This window comes from Phalacrocorax aristotelis, chromosome 2 (genome assembly GCF_949628215.1).
Source record: "Phalacrocorax aristotelis chromosome 2, bGulAri2.1, whole genome shotgun sequence".
Taxonomy (NCBI): Eukaryota; Metazoa; Chordata; class Aves; order Suliformes; family Phalacrocoracidae; genus Phalacrocorax; species Phalacrocorax aristotelis.
The window spans coordinates 127,653,843-127,672,685 of NC_134277.1; the positions used below are offsets into that span (position 1 = coordinate 127,653,843).

The 18,843-nt window shown below is 38.0% G+C and overlaps 1 protein-coding gene across 5 annotated transcripts in view; it reads left to right on the plus strand.

Annotated features, from left to right (window-relative positions):
* CHD7 (chromodomain helicase DNA binding protein 7) overlaps nt 1-18,843 on the plus strand; it is a 132,090-nt gene that overhangs the window by 101,032 nt on the left and 12,215 nt on the right. For all 5 annotated transcript variants that reach the window (XM_075085091.1, XM_075085094.1, XM_075085096.1 and 2 more), the window contains 12 exons: nt 1,631-1,807; nt 3,300-3,443; nt 5,781-6,036; nt 10,564-10,774; nt 11,297-11,492; nt 11,713-11,880; nt 12,533-12,712; nt 12,999-13,109; nt 13,197-13,402; nt 14,327-14,526; nt 15,127-15,286; nt 18,373-18,462. In XM_075085091.1, coding sequence (XP_074941192.1) covers nt 1,631-1,807; nt 3,300-3,443; nt 5,781-6,036; nt 10,564-10,774; nt 11,297-11,492; nt 11,713-11,880; nt 12,533-12,712; nt 12,999-13,109; nt 13,197-13,402; nt 14,327-14,526; nt 15,127-15,286; nt 18,373-18,462 — 2,099 coding nt within the window. The remainder of the gene's footprint in view (nt 1-1,630; nt 1,808-3,299; nt 3,444-5,780; nt 6,037-10,563; nt 10,775-11,296; nt 11,493-11,712; nt 11,881-12,532; nt 12,713-12,998; nt 13,110-13,196; nt 13,403-14,326; nt 14,527-15,126; nt 15,287-18,372; nt 18,463-18,843) is intronic.

An 18,843-nucleotide genomic window follows, 5' to 3' on the forward strand; every position in this document is an offset into this window, starting at 1 on the left:
GAACTTTCTGCTTGATTTACTCCTGTGTTCTTCAGTACAGCATTTGGCTGTCTTTCAAATAATGTGAGCTCTTGTGGCAAGACAACTATGTATATTTTAATGTGAGATTTAGACAACTCTAAATATGTTATCAAGGGTCCCTCTTAGGATTTTTGCTTTACCTGGATGTGCTGCTGTATGTAGTGATCATTCTTGAAGAGCACTGCCTGCCCTACAGTCATGAGGTTGCTCATGGAAGTGTTTTCCACTACTGGGAGAGAATCTCCTGGGCTGTATTCTCTTACTTCCACAGTTATATCTGGCTCATGATAAGGTTACAGCATTTCAATTTGGTGGCTAAGTTGCCCACTTAGTGTATCTTCATCTGCTGTTTGTTAGGTAACAACTCTCTTTCTCCTGAAGATGAATGTTTCTTGACTATGCCATGAGAAAGCACTGCTGAGCAGGTCATTACTTCCTCTGAAATACTCCTGATGTGCGTAGGCAGATTTAATGCCAAGTTCAGGGTATCAGGTTTCGTATCATTTTGAGTCAGTAGCCAGTTCTGATCCCCACAATATACAGGTCACTTATAAAAGGATTCAGACTTGCACATGTTTGAAGGAAAAAATGGTCACCTTACTGTAAAGTACCTGTTTCTTTTGAAATATACAACCCATAACATAGCCTTGCTTTGAAAACATACAATGGCTTCGAACTTGTGTGAGGCCCGTTTTTAGACAGTGCTTCTGCGCAGACCCAGTGACACTGGAGATACCAGGTTACATTTCTCTTTGAACGACATTGGGAAGGAATGTAGCATAATGTCAGAAAGATGTTCATTTCATGATCTTAGGTAAAGTTTATTCAGGTTTTTTTTTTTTGTTTGGTTTGGTTGTTTTGTTGTTGGGTTCTTTTTTTGGGGGGGAACAGTGTCTTAGTATCATCCCTGAAAATAAGACCTTCAGTTAACCAAATAAATAGCGATTATGGTGTCAGGCATCAAGTAAATCATCCTGTTGAACTTTCCTTAACAAAAATTTACAAAAATACCAAGGAAATGTATGAAGAGATATACCTTCTCCATTTAAGAGTTCAGAGATCTGCTTCTTTTCAAAACTGTTTGCTAGAATTGTAGGTGTTTTGGATATTCAGTGTCCACCAGGAAGAAATTACTGTTTACTGGGCAGAAAATATTTCAGTAGTCATCAAAATGGAGCCTTAATGTACTTCTGGCTTATTGGCACTGTTTGGGAGGACTGTCACACACCTTTGATTTAAAAGAAAAAAGAAAATTCTCTTGACCAAGTCCGAAAACCTTGTTTGAATATTGCAGCAATACGTTAATGCTTCAAGGCATTAGTAGAATCCATATGAATTACGACTGAAATACTTGTATAACATCTTTGTAATGAATATGCAGTGATTCTGTGGGCCTTTTCACAGGATTAAAAGCACAGCTAGCATGAAGCCAGTAGTAAACTTACACATTGGTATTCCCTCGTTGAGTCAGCAATAATGACTTAATTTACTTAAAATATCTTGCACATTGTACTGTTCTGTATTTCTAAAGAATGAATTTTGAAGATGAAACAAATGTGCTTCCTTTCTTTGCCAGGGAGTTTACCTTAACTTCTGCTGTTCTTTCTAGGGTCGAGTGATAAAGGGGTCCTACAAGTTCCATGCCATTATCACAACATTTGAAATGATCTTGACTGATTGCCCGGAGCTGCGTAACATTCCATGGCGTTGCGTGGTCATCGATGAGGCCCACAGGCTGAAAAACAGGAACTGTAAGCTTCTGGAAGGCCTCAAGATGATGGACCTGGTCAGTGTATACATCTCTTACATTTGTATCTCCTGTATTTTTATTGCTTCTGATTTATGGTTTCATCAAAAGTAAAGTAAAAGGTTTCCTTGTCAGGTAAAATCATCAGGTGATAAGAAGAATGAGGGAATGCAGCTGAGAGTCTTTAAAATACCTGGAAGCATATGCATACCTGCAATTTAGGAGTGCTGGCTTTTCATAAGTCTCTTCATTGATTTAGACTTAGAATTATGTGGATTCTGTTAAGAGAATCAAGATAAACATGTTCTTTCCTTTCTCTCTTTTCATGTGACTTACTCCACAGTCACTTCTTCACATAGGCATTTATTTAAATGTGTAATGTGGTCAGGTGGCCAAATATGGGTTCAACTGCTCTGCATTTATGTCAGCTCTAAGGTTAATTTGTTGTGTGGCCATGTGGATGTTCTTTCAGACTGACTGAAGAAGGGGAAATTGAGTTGGTTTCTGATGCTTACATAAATATGTATTGTTATGTACACAAAATATGTGTATTAAGCGCACAGAGTACAGTAAGATGGTGGGTTTTAGAGGTATTTACCATTTAAAAGGTAAAATAATTAAAATTTTGGGGTTTTTTTCGTCAGAAGATTCTTTAAAAATGTGAGAGGAATGCAGTCATGCTAAGTTAATACCTGGAACTCAAAACTTCTTATTTCTGATACGAAGAAAGAGGAATAAACATTACCTTACACAAGCACTGCTGAGTTAGAGGTCACTTTTAGTGTCTTTTTCCCTGTTTGTTAAGCGATACTTTTCTTGAGGGAGTCTTGAGGCTTAACAACTGAAAGTTTGTAAAAATGCTGTATACAGTTTGTTTTCCTTATTATGGTTGCTATTAAAGGAAAGCTGATCTTATAGGCACGGCTGTAGATGGAGGTATGGGTCTTCACGCTTCAGTTCTTCTATTACTCAATTCGTATTTGACCTTGGGCAAGTCACCTAACCTCTCCGGGCTCCTCCTCTAAAGCAATATGCAACTTTTTCCTGTTGTCTCTGACAGTCTCATGCTCTGCTGCGTGTAGGTGGAAAGTAGGATTCCACTTCAGGTTTCCTAGATTAGAAACTTAAACCTGCCCTGAAGAGATTCATGTGCTGAGATGTATTGGAGGGGTGGTAAATTGATGGATTTATATTGGAAGTGACGGGATAAGTTCAGCTGTTATTTTGCCATTTAAAGTTCATTGTATTTGTGAAAGGGCTGGGACGTCGTGGATCAGTAAAATATCTTCTTGTATCTGGAGGACTTTTGAAGGTGCTCAAGTCGTGAAGTACTTCTCTTCGCTGTTGCTGAAGGAAGGCCAGAATACTAGTTAGAAATGTCTTGAAAAGGGCTACTTCTAAGCAGTTGGGGGAGGGGAGAGAAAACAAAGATAAGCGATACATATGGGGGGGGAAAGAGAGAATTTTGTGTATTTCTCCATTGAAAATTAATTTAGATGGATTCCTAGGCAACTGTTTCTTAACGTTTCAGGAACATAAAGTGCTGCTTACTGGAACCCCTTTGCAAAATACAGTAGAAGAGCTATTTAGCTTGCTTCACTTCTTGGAACCAGGTCGCTTCCCATCAGAAACCACATTCATGCAAGAATTTGGTGATCTGAAAACTGAGGAACAGGTAAATTTCTCCTGCACGCTCACCTTTCTATTTAGATATTGTGAATTTATCCATTTTATTATCTGAATGTCATTACTTCTTTTACAAGTAATACCAATTTACTTTTTGCAAGATCACAGTAGTTTCATCCTTTTGTTGTTGTTCTTCTGTTTTCATTTTAATTTTTTTTGCTTTTGACCAAAAGTTATTTTGCCTGTTCACTTTTTTTTTAAATCCTTGGTCTGTTGGTCATGCAGAAAGAGTTTCCCCTTGTGGTATTTAAGAATGGGGGGTGGGGTGTCTTGTAACAGTTGCTGGATGACAATACTTGTAGAATTGCTTGTTTGCTCTAGGAGAATTAACTTATCAGTTTACATTCTTCCTTAAGCATCAGTATCAGAGTGAGGGGACTGTTCCCTGTAACTTCTGTGGAGTTAACATCTGAGAGTTTTATCAATGACTTCTGTGCAAACAGGAACATACTTGAAACTTAGTTTAGCAAGCAAGATGTAACCAACTTTTTGGTTACCAACCAATTTTTTGACTGACTCAGAAACAGATTTCTCAAGCTGTCCAATAAAAGAAAGGCATAGATCAATGCAAAATGAAAGACCCTCTGCAGCATGTTTTAGATCTAAAATGTAAAAGCTTCTGATGATCATATATAAAACTCAAATTTCTTCGTGTATGCATGAAAATGTTCTAAAAAGCCAACAGGTAACAGTCAAATCACCTTAACGTTTAGAGTTAACTGAAGCATTGCGCCTTAATTTAGGTGCCTTAATTTGGCCCTTTGCACCCTATGATAATCTAACTTCATGATTACATGCATTGTTGTGTGTGACTTTATGCTGGTTTTGTCTAAAAATTCAATTTCTGTTATTTCTAACGTCTGACTGCTTGAATTTGTTAACTTTCTATGAGAGCAACTCTTTCATAGGTGATAGTCTAAATTACAAAACAGGTCTGCCCCCAGCCCCTTTCGTCCTGGAAAATTCGTAGCATGTCCTGAGGGAATCACAGGATATGTTTCCACAGATTGTGCGGGCAGTTGCATGCCAGTCAGAATGGCCTCTGACCTGATTGGAAGTGAGCCAGCTCTGATCCAGAAGACATGTAGTCCTGTTAATATAGTGTTTGAGCTGGAGTTAATATATCCTGACTCTCAACATAGATTTTGTCTGGCCAGCTCAAAATGTCAGCAGTGCAGAACTGGAAATTTTGAAGCCATACATGGGAATATTACTAAAATAATGCCATGAGCCATAAGAAGAATCGGAGCCTGGATTGCTTGGGCCAAGAAGTTTTGGAAGAAGTACCTTCTCTGCTGACACACCATTAGATGTTTTGGAATTTGATTTATCTTTCAAGTGATGGGAGAGATGATGTGTTAACAGCTTGGGTTTTCTCCTCCGTTCCTTGCAATCCTATTCCATGTATTTTAGTTGTTCATCCCTCAGTACTAATTTATCCTTTTTCTCCTGAAGTTGTTTTATTACTAAGGCAATGATGTGAATTCAGGAGGAAGTATCTTTTGTTCATGTCTGTCCTGTGCAGCTCTGTATCAGGAGATGACAACCAATTTCAGGGTGAATTATCAGCTCTGCAACACTGAGATGGTTTGTGCTTTGAAAGACAACCTAAAACAACCTAGATGCTAGTCTTTTCTTATATGGAATATGTTTGTCCTTTTCATGTAAAGGACTTTACAAAAACATTACAAAACTTAGCTAATTTTTTTGAGGAAAACAGGCATTTCTTCCCCCTCTCCCATTTAGAATGTGTCTTAAAATATATGCTGCAAAATCTGGAGTCACTAAAAACTTATCAGTGTGTTAAAAATTTACAGAAATAAAATGTTTTCATTTTGAGACCAGGCCTAAATAGTTTTCTACTTCAGCAGATGTCAAAACTAGGGGAAATAAGAAAATAATCAGAAGCAGATATATAAAGGGGAAAAATAGCATTAAACACTCTGCTTAATGGCTAGAAGTTAACTGCAAAACTTGATCTTACAGTCAGGTTTACTTATATAGCTGTGCTTACTTAGGGTTAGCTCTGCATGACTGGTGTGCAGTACTGTCCTTGTCTAGAAGGATAGTTCTAAGTGAGGTCTGTTTAATAACATCCACTAAACAGAAGGGTTGCACACGAAAAATGGACTTCAGAAGTGTGTATGTCACTGAGTTAACAAGGAGAACTCAGTCTCTAGGTTATTGAGGAAAGATTTTTTTACAAGTGCTCTCTACTTGGGATCTGAGGTAGGAAACAAGGATTTTAGAATTAAGGAAATTGAAAAATAGATATTTGAAGCCTTGCAGTTTTAATTCAGTTATTTATTAAACATATATTCTCTAGGTGCAAAAACTTCAAGCTATTTTGAAGCCGATGATGCTGAGACGTCTCAAGGAAGATGTAGAAAAGAACCTTGCCCCCAAAGAGGAAACCATCATTGAAGTTGAGCTGACAAATATTCAGAAGAAATACTATCGTGCTATTCTTGAAAAGAATTTCACATTTCTTTCCAAGGGTGGAGGCCAGGCAAATGTACCTAACCTTTTAAACACTATGATGGAACTAAGAAAATGCTGCAATCATCCGTACCTTATTAATGGTAGGCATCGTATTTTTCTCCTCATTCAAAAAGATGGTTGTAAGGAAGTTCAGTAAGTTAGAAAATCTATTCTAGTGTGTCTATTTATTTATTCACTTATTTTAAGTAGAAAAGTGAGACAGCATTGCTTTTGAAGACATTGGTGCTGCTTCTTTCCAAGGCTTCCTATCCCTCACAGAGTTTGTGTTGGTATTATCAAGTTTTCCTTTCTGTTATTTCTGACAAAAAAGACTTCAGTTACTGTGCAGGTTGTTAGATGCTGGCATAAATATGGCAATTGTTTCTTCAGAGTTAGTTAGTTGCTACTTATTTTCTTGCTGTAGAACATTTTGACATAGTAACTTAAAATTTCTGAGTAAAAGTTGTGGGGTAAGAAATTAGGATCAGGCCTGCTTTTTATCGCCACATGTTGTCAGTTCATTTTCCTAATTTAACTACTCAGAAAAAGATTTGTGTGAATGTCATTGTTGACTTTAATGACAAATACTGTTTTCCAGTGTGGTGCTATTGGTTTTAGATCAGGATTAACTATGGCAAGTAGATAGAATTATAGAATATCTCAAGTTGAAAGGAGCCCATAAGAATCATCAAGTCCAACTCCCTGCTCCTTGCAGGACTACCTAAAACTAAATCATACGACTAAGAGTGTCATCCAGATGCTCCTTGAACTCTGGCAGCAGTGGTGCCATGACCACATACCAGGGGACCCTGTTCCAGTGTCCGACCATACGATGAACCAGCTAGCTATAGCTGTCTCTGAAGTATGCTAAGCTTGTATGTGTCAGTCAAATCAAATCTTCCCTTTGAGGATGTAACACAAGTCTCCGTACAGGGTTGCGTTCTACTAATTTCTTGTTCCCAGCTCTTCTCTGATACTGTATATGACTTATGCTATGGTTGGTTTCATGCTGGTTATAAGCTTCATGACGAAAGACTCTTTTGTTCAAAAGCCATATGTGATTTCAGGTTTTTATTGTATGACTTCCATATTGCAGAGCTTAGGTTTTTTCCTTGACATTTTTTGTTTAAATGGGAGGAAAATTGCTTAAACTGATTCACAAAATGACATCTAATTATATTTCATGCGCAAGTAATTATCCCAAAGACATGTTTGGGTTACTCCAAAGTACTGCAACCCAGCCATGCTGGTGGGCTGCTCAGTTTCTGAACTCAGACAAGATACAGTAAAGTAGCTTTGTGGTTCTGGTGTAGGGTTTGTTTTTTTTTTGTTGGTTCTTTGTTTTAAGTTAACCCATTATATAAATCAGTTTACCGGAATATAGTCGGGTGTTCAAGTTATGAGCTTCTGACCTTGATGCTTTTTACATTTCTTGGTTTTCAGCTAGTTTTAACCTTGCCATTATTTTTCCTTGCTAAAAAAACCTGACTATTTTGCTGCTACTTTGTTTTGTCAAATAGAGTTCATGAGTAGTGCTTGCAGTGTTGCCTACAACAGTGATTTTTTTTTTTCTCAGATATCTTCTATGCTTTAGTGTCTCTTAGATATTGCTGAAGTCCAGGTGGCTATACAGAAAAGTTCAAGTATTTTTTTTATGACTGTATATAACCCTAACAAAGGGGGGTGAGTTTCTCTTGAATGCTTTTGCCTTTATAACATTTCTGTGACTTCGGAACATTTGGACTTGCTTGGTGTCATGCATGGCAGGCGGGTCAAGCCTTCAGGTTTGAGGGAAGAATAAATAAATCCTGACTATTATTAGCATGGAGATGGAACTAAACAAATACATTCTTTGTAGTTCTAGGACAGAAAATACTCCGATGTCCTGTAGTTGTCTGAGCTTGAGGCTTTATTTTGTTGATTGATAATTAGCATCTTCAAACACAGAGTGATGACACAAGCTTGTTGTAGTTCTACCAAGAGATATTGCAGTGCTAGTATATAATGTTGCGTATTGTTCTGATTAATGATTTGTTGCAGTAGCAAGTTCTGGAGACTTAACTGCTTTTATAAAGGTGTCCCTGAATTCTTCTCATTTTCTTCCAGGTGTACTGGTTTTGTGAGCAAGCAATATGCATGTGTATTTGAATATCCAAGCAGAACACTGTACATTTTGTTTTGCATAAAAGTTGGAATCAAGTCTTCCAGATAATCTTCATTTAAGAGCCGTAGAAGGTTCTATGACGGAAGTAGTATGGAGTGGGCGTTTTTGTGTGTTTCTTGATTGGTAGATGTATTCTGTGGAGGGGAGAATGGTGGTCAGCTAAGACTGTCTGAGAAGACTTCTAAAGGAAGTTACTGCATTTTGTGTATTCTCCAACCAACTTGGGAAAGCATTGTCTGTCATTTTTCTTGGGGCTGGATTCCTTGCTTTCTCCCTAGCAACCATTCTCAAGTATCTATACATCGTTCCTCTTTCTCTGTCTCCAAGAGCCAGCAGTGGGGGAGTGCCTCTGTACTTACACATCCTACAGTGTTGAACACTGGAAAGGTTTCTTACTCTCTTCCTTTTGCCCTCTTGAGCCCTGGAAGCCTCTCCTAATTAGGAGTGGAAGTGGAGTTTTCCCTGATGGGCCAAGCACACATTCAAATACCTTTGTTTCATCCCCTACTAAAAATCAGCTAGGATAGGAACTACTGTTACAGACCAACAGGTACAACATCAAGTAACTTTTGGGTAGCAGGCTATTCAATATAATTACTTCATTGCAATTGAAGAAATGAAAAAGACAGGGCAGTCTTTTACAGGGTTTAGCTAGGATAGGGTTATGAAAGAGCAGATTTTTGAAGGTTATGGTCCGTTATGGAAGTGGGTCTTGCTGAGACCAAACTCTGATACTGAAAATTTGCAATTTGTTAGGCTTGTTTGTGGGTTTGTTGTGGTGTGCTTGGCTTAGGTGGTTTGCTTTTGCAGATGGTATGTTTGCATATTGGTTTACTTCCTAGTAGTGAAACTTAAATTTGGATATCACAGTTGAGTAGGAAAAAACCAACGTAACCAAGAAAGATCACTGAAGTTACTGTATATGAACTACTTGACAGCCTACTATATCCTGAAATCGCCTAAACTCAGTACAGAATCTGAGATTTACTACCCAAAATTATGCCTGTTTTACAAGATGGGAAGTGACATGATTGAAGCAAACTTAAAGGAGTGTCTGATTGTGCTGTTTTCACATAGGTTTATTTTTCTTATGGGCAAACCATTAGGATCAGTAATGCTTCAAGTAGGGAATCCAGATAAGGAAAATCAGCATGGTAAAACTACCTTCAAGTGTGGTCACCTTTTGAGTCTGTTAAGTTCTGTAAAAGCTAGTAGTGTGAGTGTATTGAGTAATATGAAGCTGTCAGCCTGCTTAGGGTGGTATCTAGTGAAGACACCACACTACAGTAAGCACTGAACCAGCAATCACACAGGGAGGGTGCATTTGCATGTTTGTTTACAGGCATCTACTTAGAACTGGGATATGAGAGAGATACTCACCAGAGGCCTGGCAGTAAGCTGTTCTTCCCCCCTCCCCCAACCTTCTCACCTTTCCTTGTGTTATTCAAAAGCAGTATTCAAGCTGAATATTATACAAGCCAGACATACTTCATAAACTACACTTTGTTTAAAAAACAAAAAAGCCCCAAACAACAGAGGGACTGAATAAGACAACTCCAAAAAATGGTTTATTTGGATGTGAAATAAGCTTAGAATGAAGATTCCTAACCTTTTACATAGCCAAGGGTCGTAATCTGATAATTCTTGAAATAGTCCACTGTTTGTAGAAGTGACATAAAAAAATGGAATGAAAGCATAGGAGAGGTTGAAGAGAGAACTTGAAATTGGTCTGTAGCCTTCAGGTAATGAGCAGTACAGGGGAATATTTGCTGGTGTGCATATCGTTCATAGGCAAGGAGAGTGGCAGAGAAAGAACTTTTGACTAATTCTGGAAAGAATTTATACATTGGATAGCTTCATCAAACTGAAAAAAAAAAAAAACACATTCAGTGAGAAAATGAAAGCTAAATAGAAGGTAAAATAATAATTTCACAGCTGCTTCCCCCCCTTAGTTTTTCATTGTTTGGATTTCGATTCTGTAATTAATAATAGAAGGAGCAGGTCCAGGCCATGCTTGTGTTTAAGCCTGGTTTTGGAGGCACAGACATCAAATGTGATTTGTATTCCTTGCTTTTCCTGTGGAAATGAGATATTTTTTTTCTTTCATGTTGCATTTTAAGAAAGGACAGAAAATCCATTTGATCAGTTGGAATAATTATTTTTAATCATTTTTCTTAATTTTTCATTACATTTTGTGCATCAAACAGTTGCATGAATTTATTTAGGAAAGGGTTTACTCCTGTTTAAGAGGGAAAAAAATACAATGAATGCTCAAAGTTACTATTTATTTATGTGGTATTTGTGTATGTGTTTGCTTTAAATTTAAGCTTAATATTTTTTATAAATGTTTATTCACATCATGCTTAAAACATTCCTGCAGTTTCTATAGGGTATTGAAGACAAGCTCATTGTTTATTAATAAAACCCTTTGCAGTGTTCATGTATTGCTGTCCAATCTTTGCAGGTGCTGAAGAGAAAATTTTGGAAGAGTTTAAAGAAACACACAATGCCGACTCTCCAGATTTTCAGCTCCAGGCAATGATCCAGGCTGCTGGCAAGCTAGTACTGATTGACAAGCTGCTGCCAAAACTGAAGGCTGGTGGCCACAGGGTGCTTATCTTTTCCCAGATGGTGCGCTGCTTGGACATACTGGAAGACTACCTCATTCAAAGACGGTGAGAGCAACAATATAATACAATTCTAAATAAACTGCGCTTTCCTCAGTGGCCACAGTATTTAACCTGTGAGTAATCCATATTGAAAAGGGATGAAATTCAGACAATTCACAGTATTTTTTGTAGTGATCTGACTAAAGGGAAAAGCATACTGTAAGTTGCAAGAACAGAGATTTTTTTTCTTTCAGGTGACTACAAAATTACCTCACATGGAGAGCTTTAAACTTCTTAGTTTACTAGTCAGTTAAATGTTTTGGTTGCTCTAGAGTTTTTTACCTTAAGCCTGAACGTTAATTCAATTCCTTGGAGTGAAAGTGTATTCTTTACCAAAAGACGCAAAGCAGGAGGCAAAGTAGCATGTCTTCTACTGATGGAGTTAGTAGACACAGGAACAGTCACTCAGTTTGTTGTAGTTCCTTTGACCCTATAGTGGCATAATTTCCTTTTTTTAAAATTGCATATTCTTAGAAAGAAACAATGCCGTTGCAGTAAACTTCTCCTTATAACGCATTTTTATTTCAGGTACCCATATGAACGAATTGATGGCCGAGTAAGAGGCAACTTGCGTCAGGCAGCTATTGACAGGTTTTCAAGACCTGATTCTGATAGGTTTGTTTTCCTGCTGTGTACAAGAGCAGGAGGTTTGGGCATTAATCTTACTGCTGCTGATACCTGCATCATTTTTGATTCAGACTGGAACCCCCAAAATGACCTCCAGGTAACAGTGCAAGAGATTATTTTATTGCAAATTTTTCTTTGCGTTTTTGCTGTGAAATTTTCTTCACCTAAAGGACAAATTCTCTGTTGTCCCTCTCTTGAAAGCATAAAGATTATTATTTATATTGAAAGCAATAACTTTTAAAGTTCTCTGAATTTATTATTTTCAGTTTTTCTTCCTTTTGTCACCTGTAACTGAGTATTTGTCTTTGCTTCATCAGGCTCAAGCACGATGTCACAGAATAGGACAGAGCAAATCAGTGAAAATTTACAGGTTGATAACAAGGAATTCTTATGAAAGGGAAATGTTTGACAAAGCTAGCTTGAAGCTTGGCCTTGATAAGGCTGTGCTACAGTCTATGAGTGGAAGAGAAAACGCCACAAATGGGGTGAGAATTACTATATTAAGGTGCATGATCAACAAATGCTATGAATGTGTAACACTTTTCTTGCTGTTAGAGTTTTAGCTGGAGAACAGTGGCTTTTGGATGGAGTACAGCATGTATTTTAAAGTAGGGTTAATTAAGGGCAAGGCTACATGAACAGGCTCAGCCCTATCTAATGGCTCATTTATTGCCGAAAGGGGGCAGGTGGAGTCATGTTCCCTCAATCCTCATCCATTCTCGTCATTCCACCCTTCACATTGTGTTGATCCTGGCACTTTCTGGAGTTCTTCTAGTCAGCTTTTTCTGGTGTAACCTGTTTCCTTTGGACTTTTTTTGCTTTAGCTTTTTGCCAGGTTAGTAAGTTAAATCTGCTCCCGGGAGGAGTTTAGCAGTCATCAGAGCTAAAGTAAAGGGATTTAGTGACAATGAATTATTAAATTGTTTAAGCCACTCATATAACTTCACCCTAAGAATTGCGTTGTTCATATTCTTCTTTTAAAGGTGACTTCAGCATAAAAGTTTAATTGACTGACACCACATTATCTTAGAGTTTCAGTTCTTAAAATGCTAAAGAGGACAATGAGTCAGATCATGCTGTCAGGTGTACACATTGGCTAATGTAAAAATCCCCCAAACCCTCTGTTACATGTTACAGGTGCAACAGCTTTCTAAGAAAGAAATAGAAGATCTTCTTCGAAAGGGGGCATATGGTGCTCTGATGGATGAGGAAGATGAAGGGTCTAAGTTTTGTGAAGAGGATATTGATCAGATTCTCTTAAGGCGAACACACACAATTACTATTGAATCTGAAGGAAAAGGCTCAACATTTGCAAAGGTGTGCATTGATATTCAGAGAAAAATTAAGCAAATGTGACCAGGAGAGATGGAAGTAGTATTAAATTGCCTCTGTGTCAATTTAATTTTTCAGTGTATTTGTCTCAGATATTTTCCTCACAAATGTTGGGATATCTGTATTTCCAGTCATGGTAGTTTACAGGCTTACTTTTTTTTTCTTGACACTACCACTTTATAAGTCACAAGTATGGTATTTACCAGTGAAAACAGATATTCTTTGTAGCATGCGGTTAAAAAACCAATGCATGTGTTTTCACATTTACTAGGCTAGTTTTGTTGCATCTGGGAACAGGACAGACATTTCCTTGGATGACCCGAATTTTTGGCAGAAGTGGGCAAAGAAAGCTGAGCTGGATATTGATGCGTTAAATGGAAGGGTAAGAGCTTTATGATAGTTCTGGGTACAATTAAATTGAAGATTTTTCCCCCCCTGCTGAATTCCTTCATTTTCACTTTCATTTTAGAATAACTTAGTTATTGATACACCAAGAGTAAGGAAGCAAACCAGACTCTACAGTGCAGTCAAAGAGGATGAACTGATGGAGTTTTCAGACCTGGAAAGTGATTCTGAAGAAAAACCTAGCACAAAGCCCCGCAGGCCTCAGGACAAATCACAGGGTTATGCAAGAAGTGAATGTTTCAGGGTCGAGAAGAACTTGTTGGTTTATGGGTAAGGATATACAGATTGTGGCTAAATAACTGAAAATATGGAAATGATATATAGGAAATAAGTCATCCTTCTCTTGAACGTGTTCACATAATATCTCACTGTGTAACCTTTACCTCATTACGCTGTATACATGCCAGTGAGATTTTACGTTGCTATATATATACGTTGCTGATATATGTGTTATTTAGCTTAGTGTCTCACAGATGGCTATGAGCTCACTGGTGAGATATGTAACTTTGTGATGACGGAGTATTTGTTTCTGGTTTCTCATAGTGTAAAGAATTCCTGAGTTATCAAGGTTTAATCTCTCTTTTCTAAGTGTTGTGGAGAACAACAAAGAGTATTTGTGAAGAAGTGAAATCAGCAGTCAGCCTAGAGTTTTTCAACATAAATTCCTGTATTTTGGCATACTTAAATTCAGCTACTTGATACTTAATGTTTTTCCCCATTGGATTTACCAATTTGAATTTTATCTCTTTGCAAGCAAGTAGCTATATTGGGCTGCTAAAACAGCGGGCTTCAGGATGACTGTCTTTATTTTAGGGAGTTGTGTACAACAATTGCTAATAATGCATTTGAGGATCAAAATAAGAGCTGTTCCCCAAATCCCATAATTGTAGAAATGGCTTGAATTTCCTATTCATACCTTACTGAGACCATTAGAGTTAAACATATGTACTTTATTATTTTGAGTGTAGTTCAAGTGCAGCTTTACGAGCAGTGAACTTATTGCCTGTTCTGTAAAATAAATATTCTTAACTCTTTGGTGCTGGAGGTTGGATTCCCTGGCGTAACCTGCAAATGCAAAATGCGTTAGTTCTAACACAGGAGGTCCCAGCTTGCTTGGTACCAGGAGTTAAATCAAAAGTCACAAATTAAAATACCAGTGCCCTGGCTGTTGTATTGAACTTATTCTTCTTATAGCTGGGGTCGGTGGACTGACATCCTCTCACATGGACGCTATAAACGTCAGCTAACAGAACAAGATGTGGAAACCATCTGCCGGACTATCCTGGTATATTGTCTTAATCATTACAAAGGGGATGAAAATATCAAAAGTTTCATCTGGGATCTGATCACTCCAACTGCAGATGGGCAAACTCGAGCTTTGGTTAATCATTCCGGTATGTCTACCACAATCAAATAATGATTCTAGTAAATAGGAAAGAATTGCTTCAGTCATGCTATGTATTTAGTTTAAACTACAGCCATTCTGACATGTCGTAGGATCTTGTCAGATTTTATGAGTAAGGTGGGCTTTGACTTGGTCTGTGCTTAAAGGGGAAGTCTCCCTCAGACATATTGTAGGATGCCATGCTCTTTCCCTTAAATCAGTTTTGAACAAATATTCTAGCATAATTTTTAAGTGGCATCTACTGCTGGAGTTCCTCTCTTTCAAATTGCCGTAAACCAGAAAGCTTGTTTCCTTATGGCCGTTCAGATTCATGAGAGTTTTTACAAGAAATATTTATATAACACCATTTTCTGGCTAGCGCACTGAATTTTTGAAATCTTCACACATAAATTTGCATGAAATTTTTTGTTGATTTTATTATTTGCAATTTTCTGTGCTGAATTATGTTGCTGTTCAGTTTTTGGTGGTTGTGTTGCCCACAAAGGAATTAATATTACAGCGATGCTTAGCTTTAAATGTATGTTTGTAATGCAGTTTGGGGTGAGAGCTTTTCTATTCAGACTGTAAGAAATATTGGGGTTTTATGCAGGTCTGTCTGCACCAGTGCCCAGAGGGAGGAAAGGCAAGAAAGTAAAAGCCCAGAGTTCACAGCCAATGCTGCAAGATGCAGATTGGCTCACAACCTGTAATCCAGATGTATTATTTCAAGAAGACAGCTATAGGAAACATCTCAAACACCACTGTAATAAGTAAGTATCAAGAAATATTTTATTTGGAGGCTTTTTTTACTATGTGCTTTTTGAAAGTCCACAACTTCTTTTGGATATTTATAATAGAACACAGGGCCATTTAATAGGATGTAAAGGTGGTTATTACTTTTAATTTGGGGATAATCATCTTAACAGATATCTGGCTACTTCTGTAAGCTCTTTGTGACTGTTCAGCGCTTAAAACACAGTTCTGAAGAAAATTGTTTCCTACTTACTAAATAAGAATGGAATCAGATGAGGTTACTCTTTTACCATATAAAGGAAGGACTATATCCCTACACTAGGTCTATTTGCCTTGACAGTTGGCTATCTTTAAACAAAAGCTGTTTGTTTTTTACCCTTCTTGTGGGGTCTCACAGGCTGGTGTCCTTAAAGTTCTGTTCCGTAGACGTTGAACTCAAATATCCAGTTCTTAGTTTCCAAAGTTTCATGTACTAGTTCACCTATGTGTGGTTGTATGTCTTCTCTTCATTCTTTTTCTCCCTTCTTCTCTTGCTCTCCACGTTATACTGAATTTTTCTTCTTTTCTCCTTTGTTTGAGATAAACTTTCTCACCAGGCTTTCTTACCTGAATCAGTGCCCTGATTTGATTTTGAAATTATAAACATGTTACTAAACTGAAAACCTTTGGGAGATAAAGATCATTGTATTTTGATTTGGATGTTATGTTTTTTTATTGTTGCATGAATGTCTCGTAAGAGCCTCTCTTACATTCTTTCAGCTTTTGTTTTGTAATATCTTAGTTATTTTTGTGTCAGCTTCCTTTGACAGTGTCCTGGTTGTCCATATTAGTTTTGCTTACTCCATTATCCATCATAGACACTGAACCTAACCCATGTCCCAAAAATATCTTGTTTTGGGGTTGGGGGGGAGGTTGTCTGATTTTTTTATTTGGGGTGGGGGGTGGGGGGAGGTGTGTTGTATTGTTTTTAGATTTATGTCCATTGTATATATACCAAACAGATGTAATGCAGCATTACTGAAAGATTGTCATTACTTTTGTGTTTTTAATACATCTTGTCTTACTAATACTGTTTATTGGAAAGAAATTATTGATTGGAAAAGTACCTGTGGCCTGTCAACAGGGGGTGTGGTGTGAAGGAGGAAAGGCATTTAAGGGGTTTATTAGCTCATTTCCAGATGCTAACCACGGTTAATTCTCAGCTGATGAAAACAGATACTTACAGAATTACATTAGCAAGTGCACATCCAAATAAAGCGCTGTCAGATTTTTTTCTAAACTGTTACTCAGATCTGTTATTACATTTTTCTTGCTCTTAAAGTAATTAAATTCTTTCCTGTAACATTATTTCCATCTCCCAGGTAACATGTCCTTGTTACTTGTTATACCAGTTTGCAGATCAGACTTAAATTCATTTTTAAAATATTGCTTCTGTAATAATACAGTAGAACAATTACGAGGATCGCGAAGACTGATAAATGCAAGAATGCTTTCAGGTGTTATCTTTTTCCTTCACTTCCCAGATCCGCCAGGACTGAGTGAATTGTAGAAGCAACATGGTTAGCCTAGGTAAAATCAGAGGTGGATGCCAATTAATAGTCTGAGTCAATTCCTTCAAAAGGTAGCAGTAGCAATTGGCTTTGTAAGAACTGGTGTCCTGTGTCTTGTCCTTATGTAACATGTATGCTGTTTTAAGGCATAAGACTCCTGAAGGTTGCAAAGAGCCTTTGGTTTTTGGTTAATGTTGGGTTTTTTTTTTCCCTGCTCCTCTTCTTCGGCTTGATATAACAGCTGTTATTGCTTAATACTAAGATGATAGAGACCCTCAACAGCTTATTTACATAGCCACACAGGGAGCAGGGACACCTTACTGGTCCCAGCTATCAGGCATACAAAAGGAAGCATGTCTGTCATGTTTTGAATTGTAGACATGACCTTCATTCAAATCCCTGCTCTTCCAAGGTTTGCTTGAATAACACATGTAAAACCGAGTATTGCTCCGGTTGCATCAGATCTCTAATGAGGAGCTCTCTAAACTGGTGGTGGTCTAAATTTTTCATGCAAGTGGGTGATCAGATTACTGCCTCCCTGGTCACCCTTGCTGTTCCAGGGGCAGCAGCAATTCAACAGTTGCTGTGATGGATTTGGATACAGTGAGAGGGCAGGCTGAGTAATCTCCATTTTAGCTGGTACTGATTCTACTTCATGAACTAGGCAGCAGGGGGTGCCCTGAATTGAGTAAACATAGGAGAGCAGGATTTTTTTCAGGTAGATACTTTTTCTACAGAGGTGACCTCTTTTCTAGTCTTCTTGAAAAGCCAGAGTCTGCCATTCTCTCTCCTGTCAGCTTTAAGTGTGACCACAACATCTGACAGCACTTCCAAAAATGGCTGTAGTATTGCAGAGATGGGGAAAAATAAAGATGGGCAATGAAGATTTTTCGCTTCCTTGTAGCGGTTAGGTTGTGCACAGGTAAAATTAAATAGCAGTTTCAACTATAAAGGGTAAAAATAGTTAATATCTCCCAAGGGAAATGGGGGATTATTTTCCTCCCCCCCATTCTCGGAAGCAAAAAGTTGTATAATCTGAAAAACCTGACATTCCATATTGAGGGTTTATTGTAAGGTAGTAAAACCAGATTTTATATCTCGTTTGTTCCTACAACTTCTGATGTGCTTCCAAAAATGGTATTAAGGCAGCAGCTGAGGAAATTTTATGAGATAATGAAGCAGAACAGTTACTGAAAGCCATCTGCTCAGTTGTTTACAAACTTGCTTCAATACTTCAGAGGCAGTGGTAGAGTACGTGTCTAAACTTCACAAGCTGCACTAGGTAGAACTAAATGAAATGCGCCGGGGCCGGGCTGAGCTGGGTCCCTCTCTGTGCAGTGTAAGCGGTTGCCAGGCAGGCCTGTTGGAAGCCAGCAGAAAGCACCACACAGAGGTGATTATGTGCCACCATCTGTCACGCTTCAAGCCTACCATACAGCATGGCTAATCAGCCTTGGCAGGATGATGGATGAACAGCAGCAGCTGCCAAAAGCCACTGTTGGCAAACAGTCCTGAAGTTAAGAACTTTTTCCCCCCTCTGCCTTCCTCTCCAGGGTCCTGCTGCGTGTCCGCATGCTCTACTATCTACGACAAGAAGTTATAGGGGACCAAGCAGACAAGATCTTAGAGGGTGCTGACTCAAGGTTAGTGCAAGTGCAGGTTTATTTTTTTGCGCTATGATGCTGGCTTTTATAAAGTACGCGTACTATAATAATGCAGCATTTAGAGGTTGTCACACTTTATCTCTCAAATGTTTATTCTCAAGCAGCCTTATTATTTTATCAAGCACCGTGGGTGATTTTCTTCGGGGAGGAAACAATGTGGGAAATAACAGAAGTGAATTCTCAGTTCTGCTAATACTGAAGGATTATTCTATCTCAATTTAAGAAATTTAAAAAAATATACTAAGTCTTTACATGAATCATATTTGGATAACCGTTGTCATTCCATTCCCAAAATAGGCTAATGTTAGCTTTTTTGTTGTGGGTAGGGTTTTGGGGTTGGGAGGGGCGGTTAACCTTCCT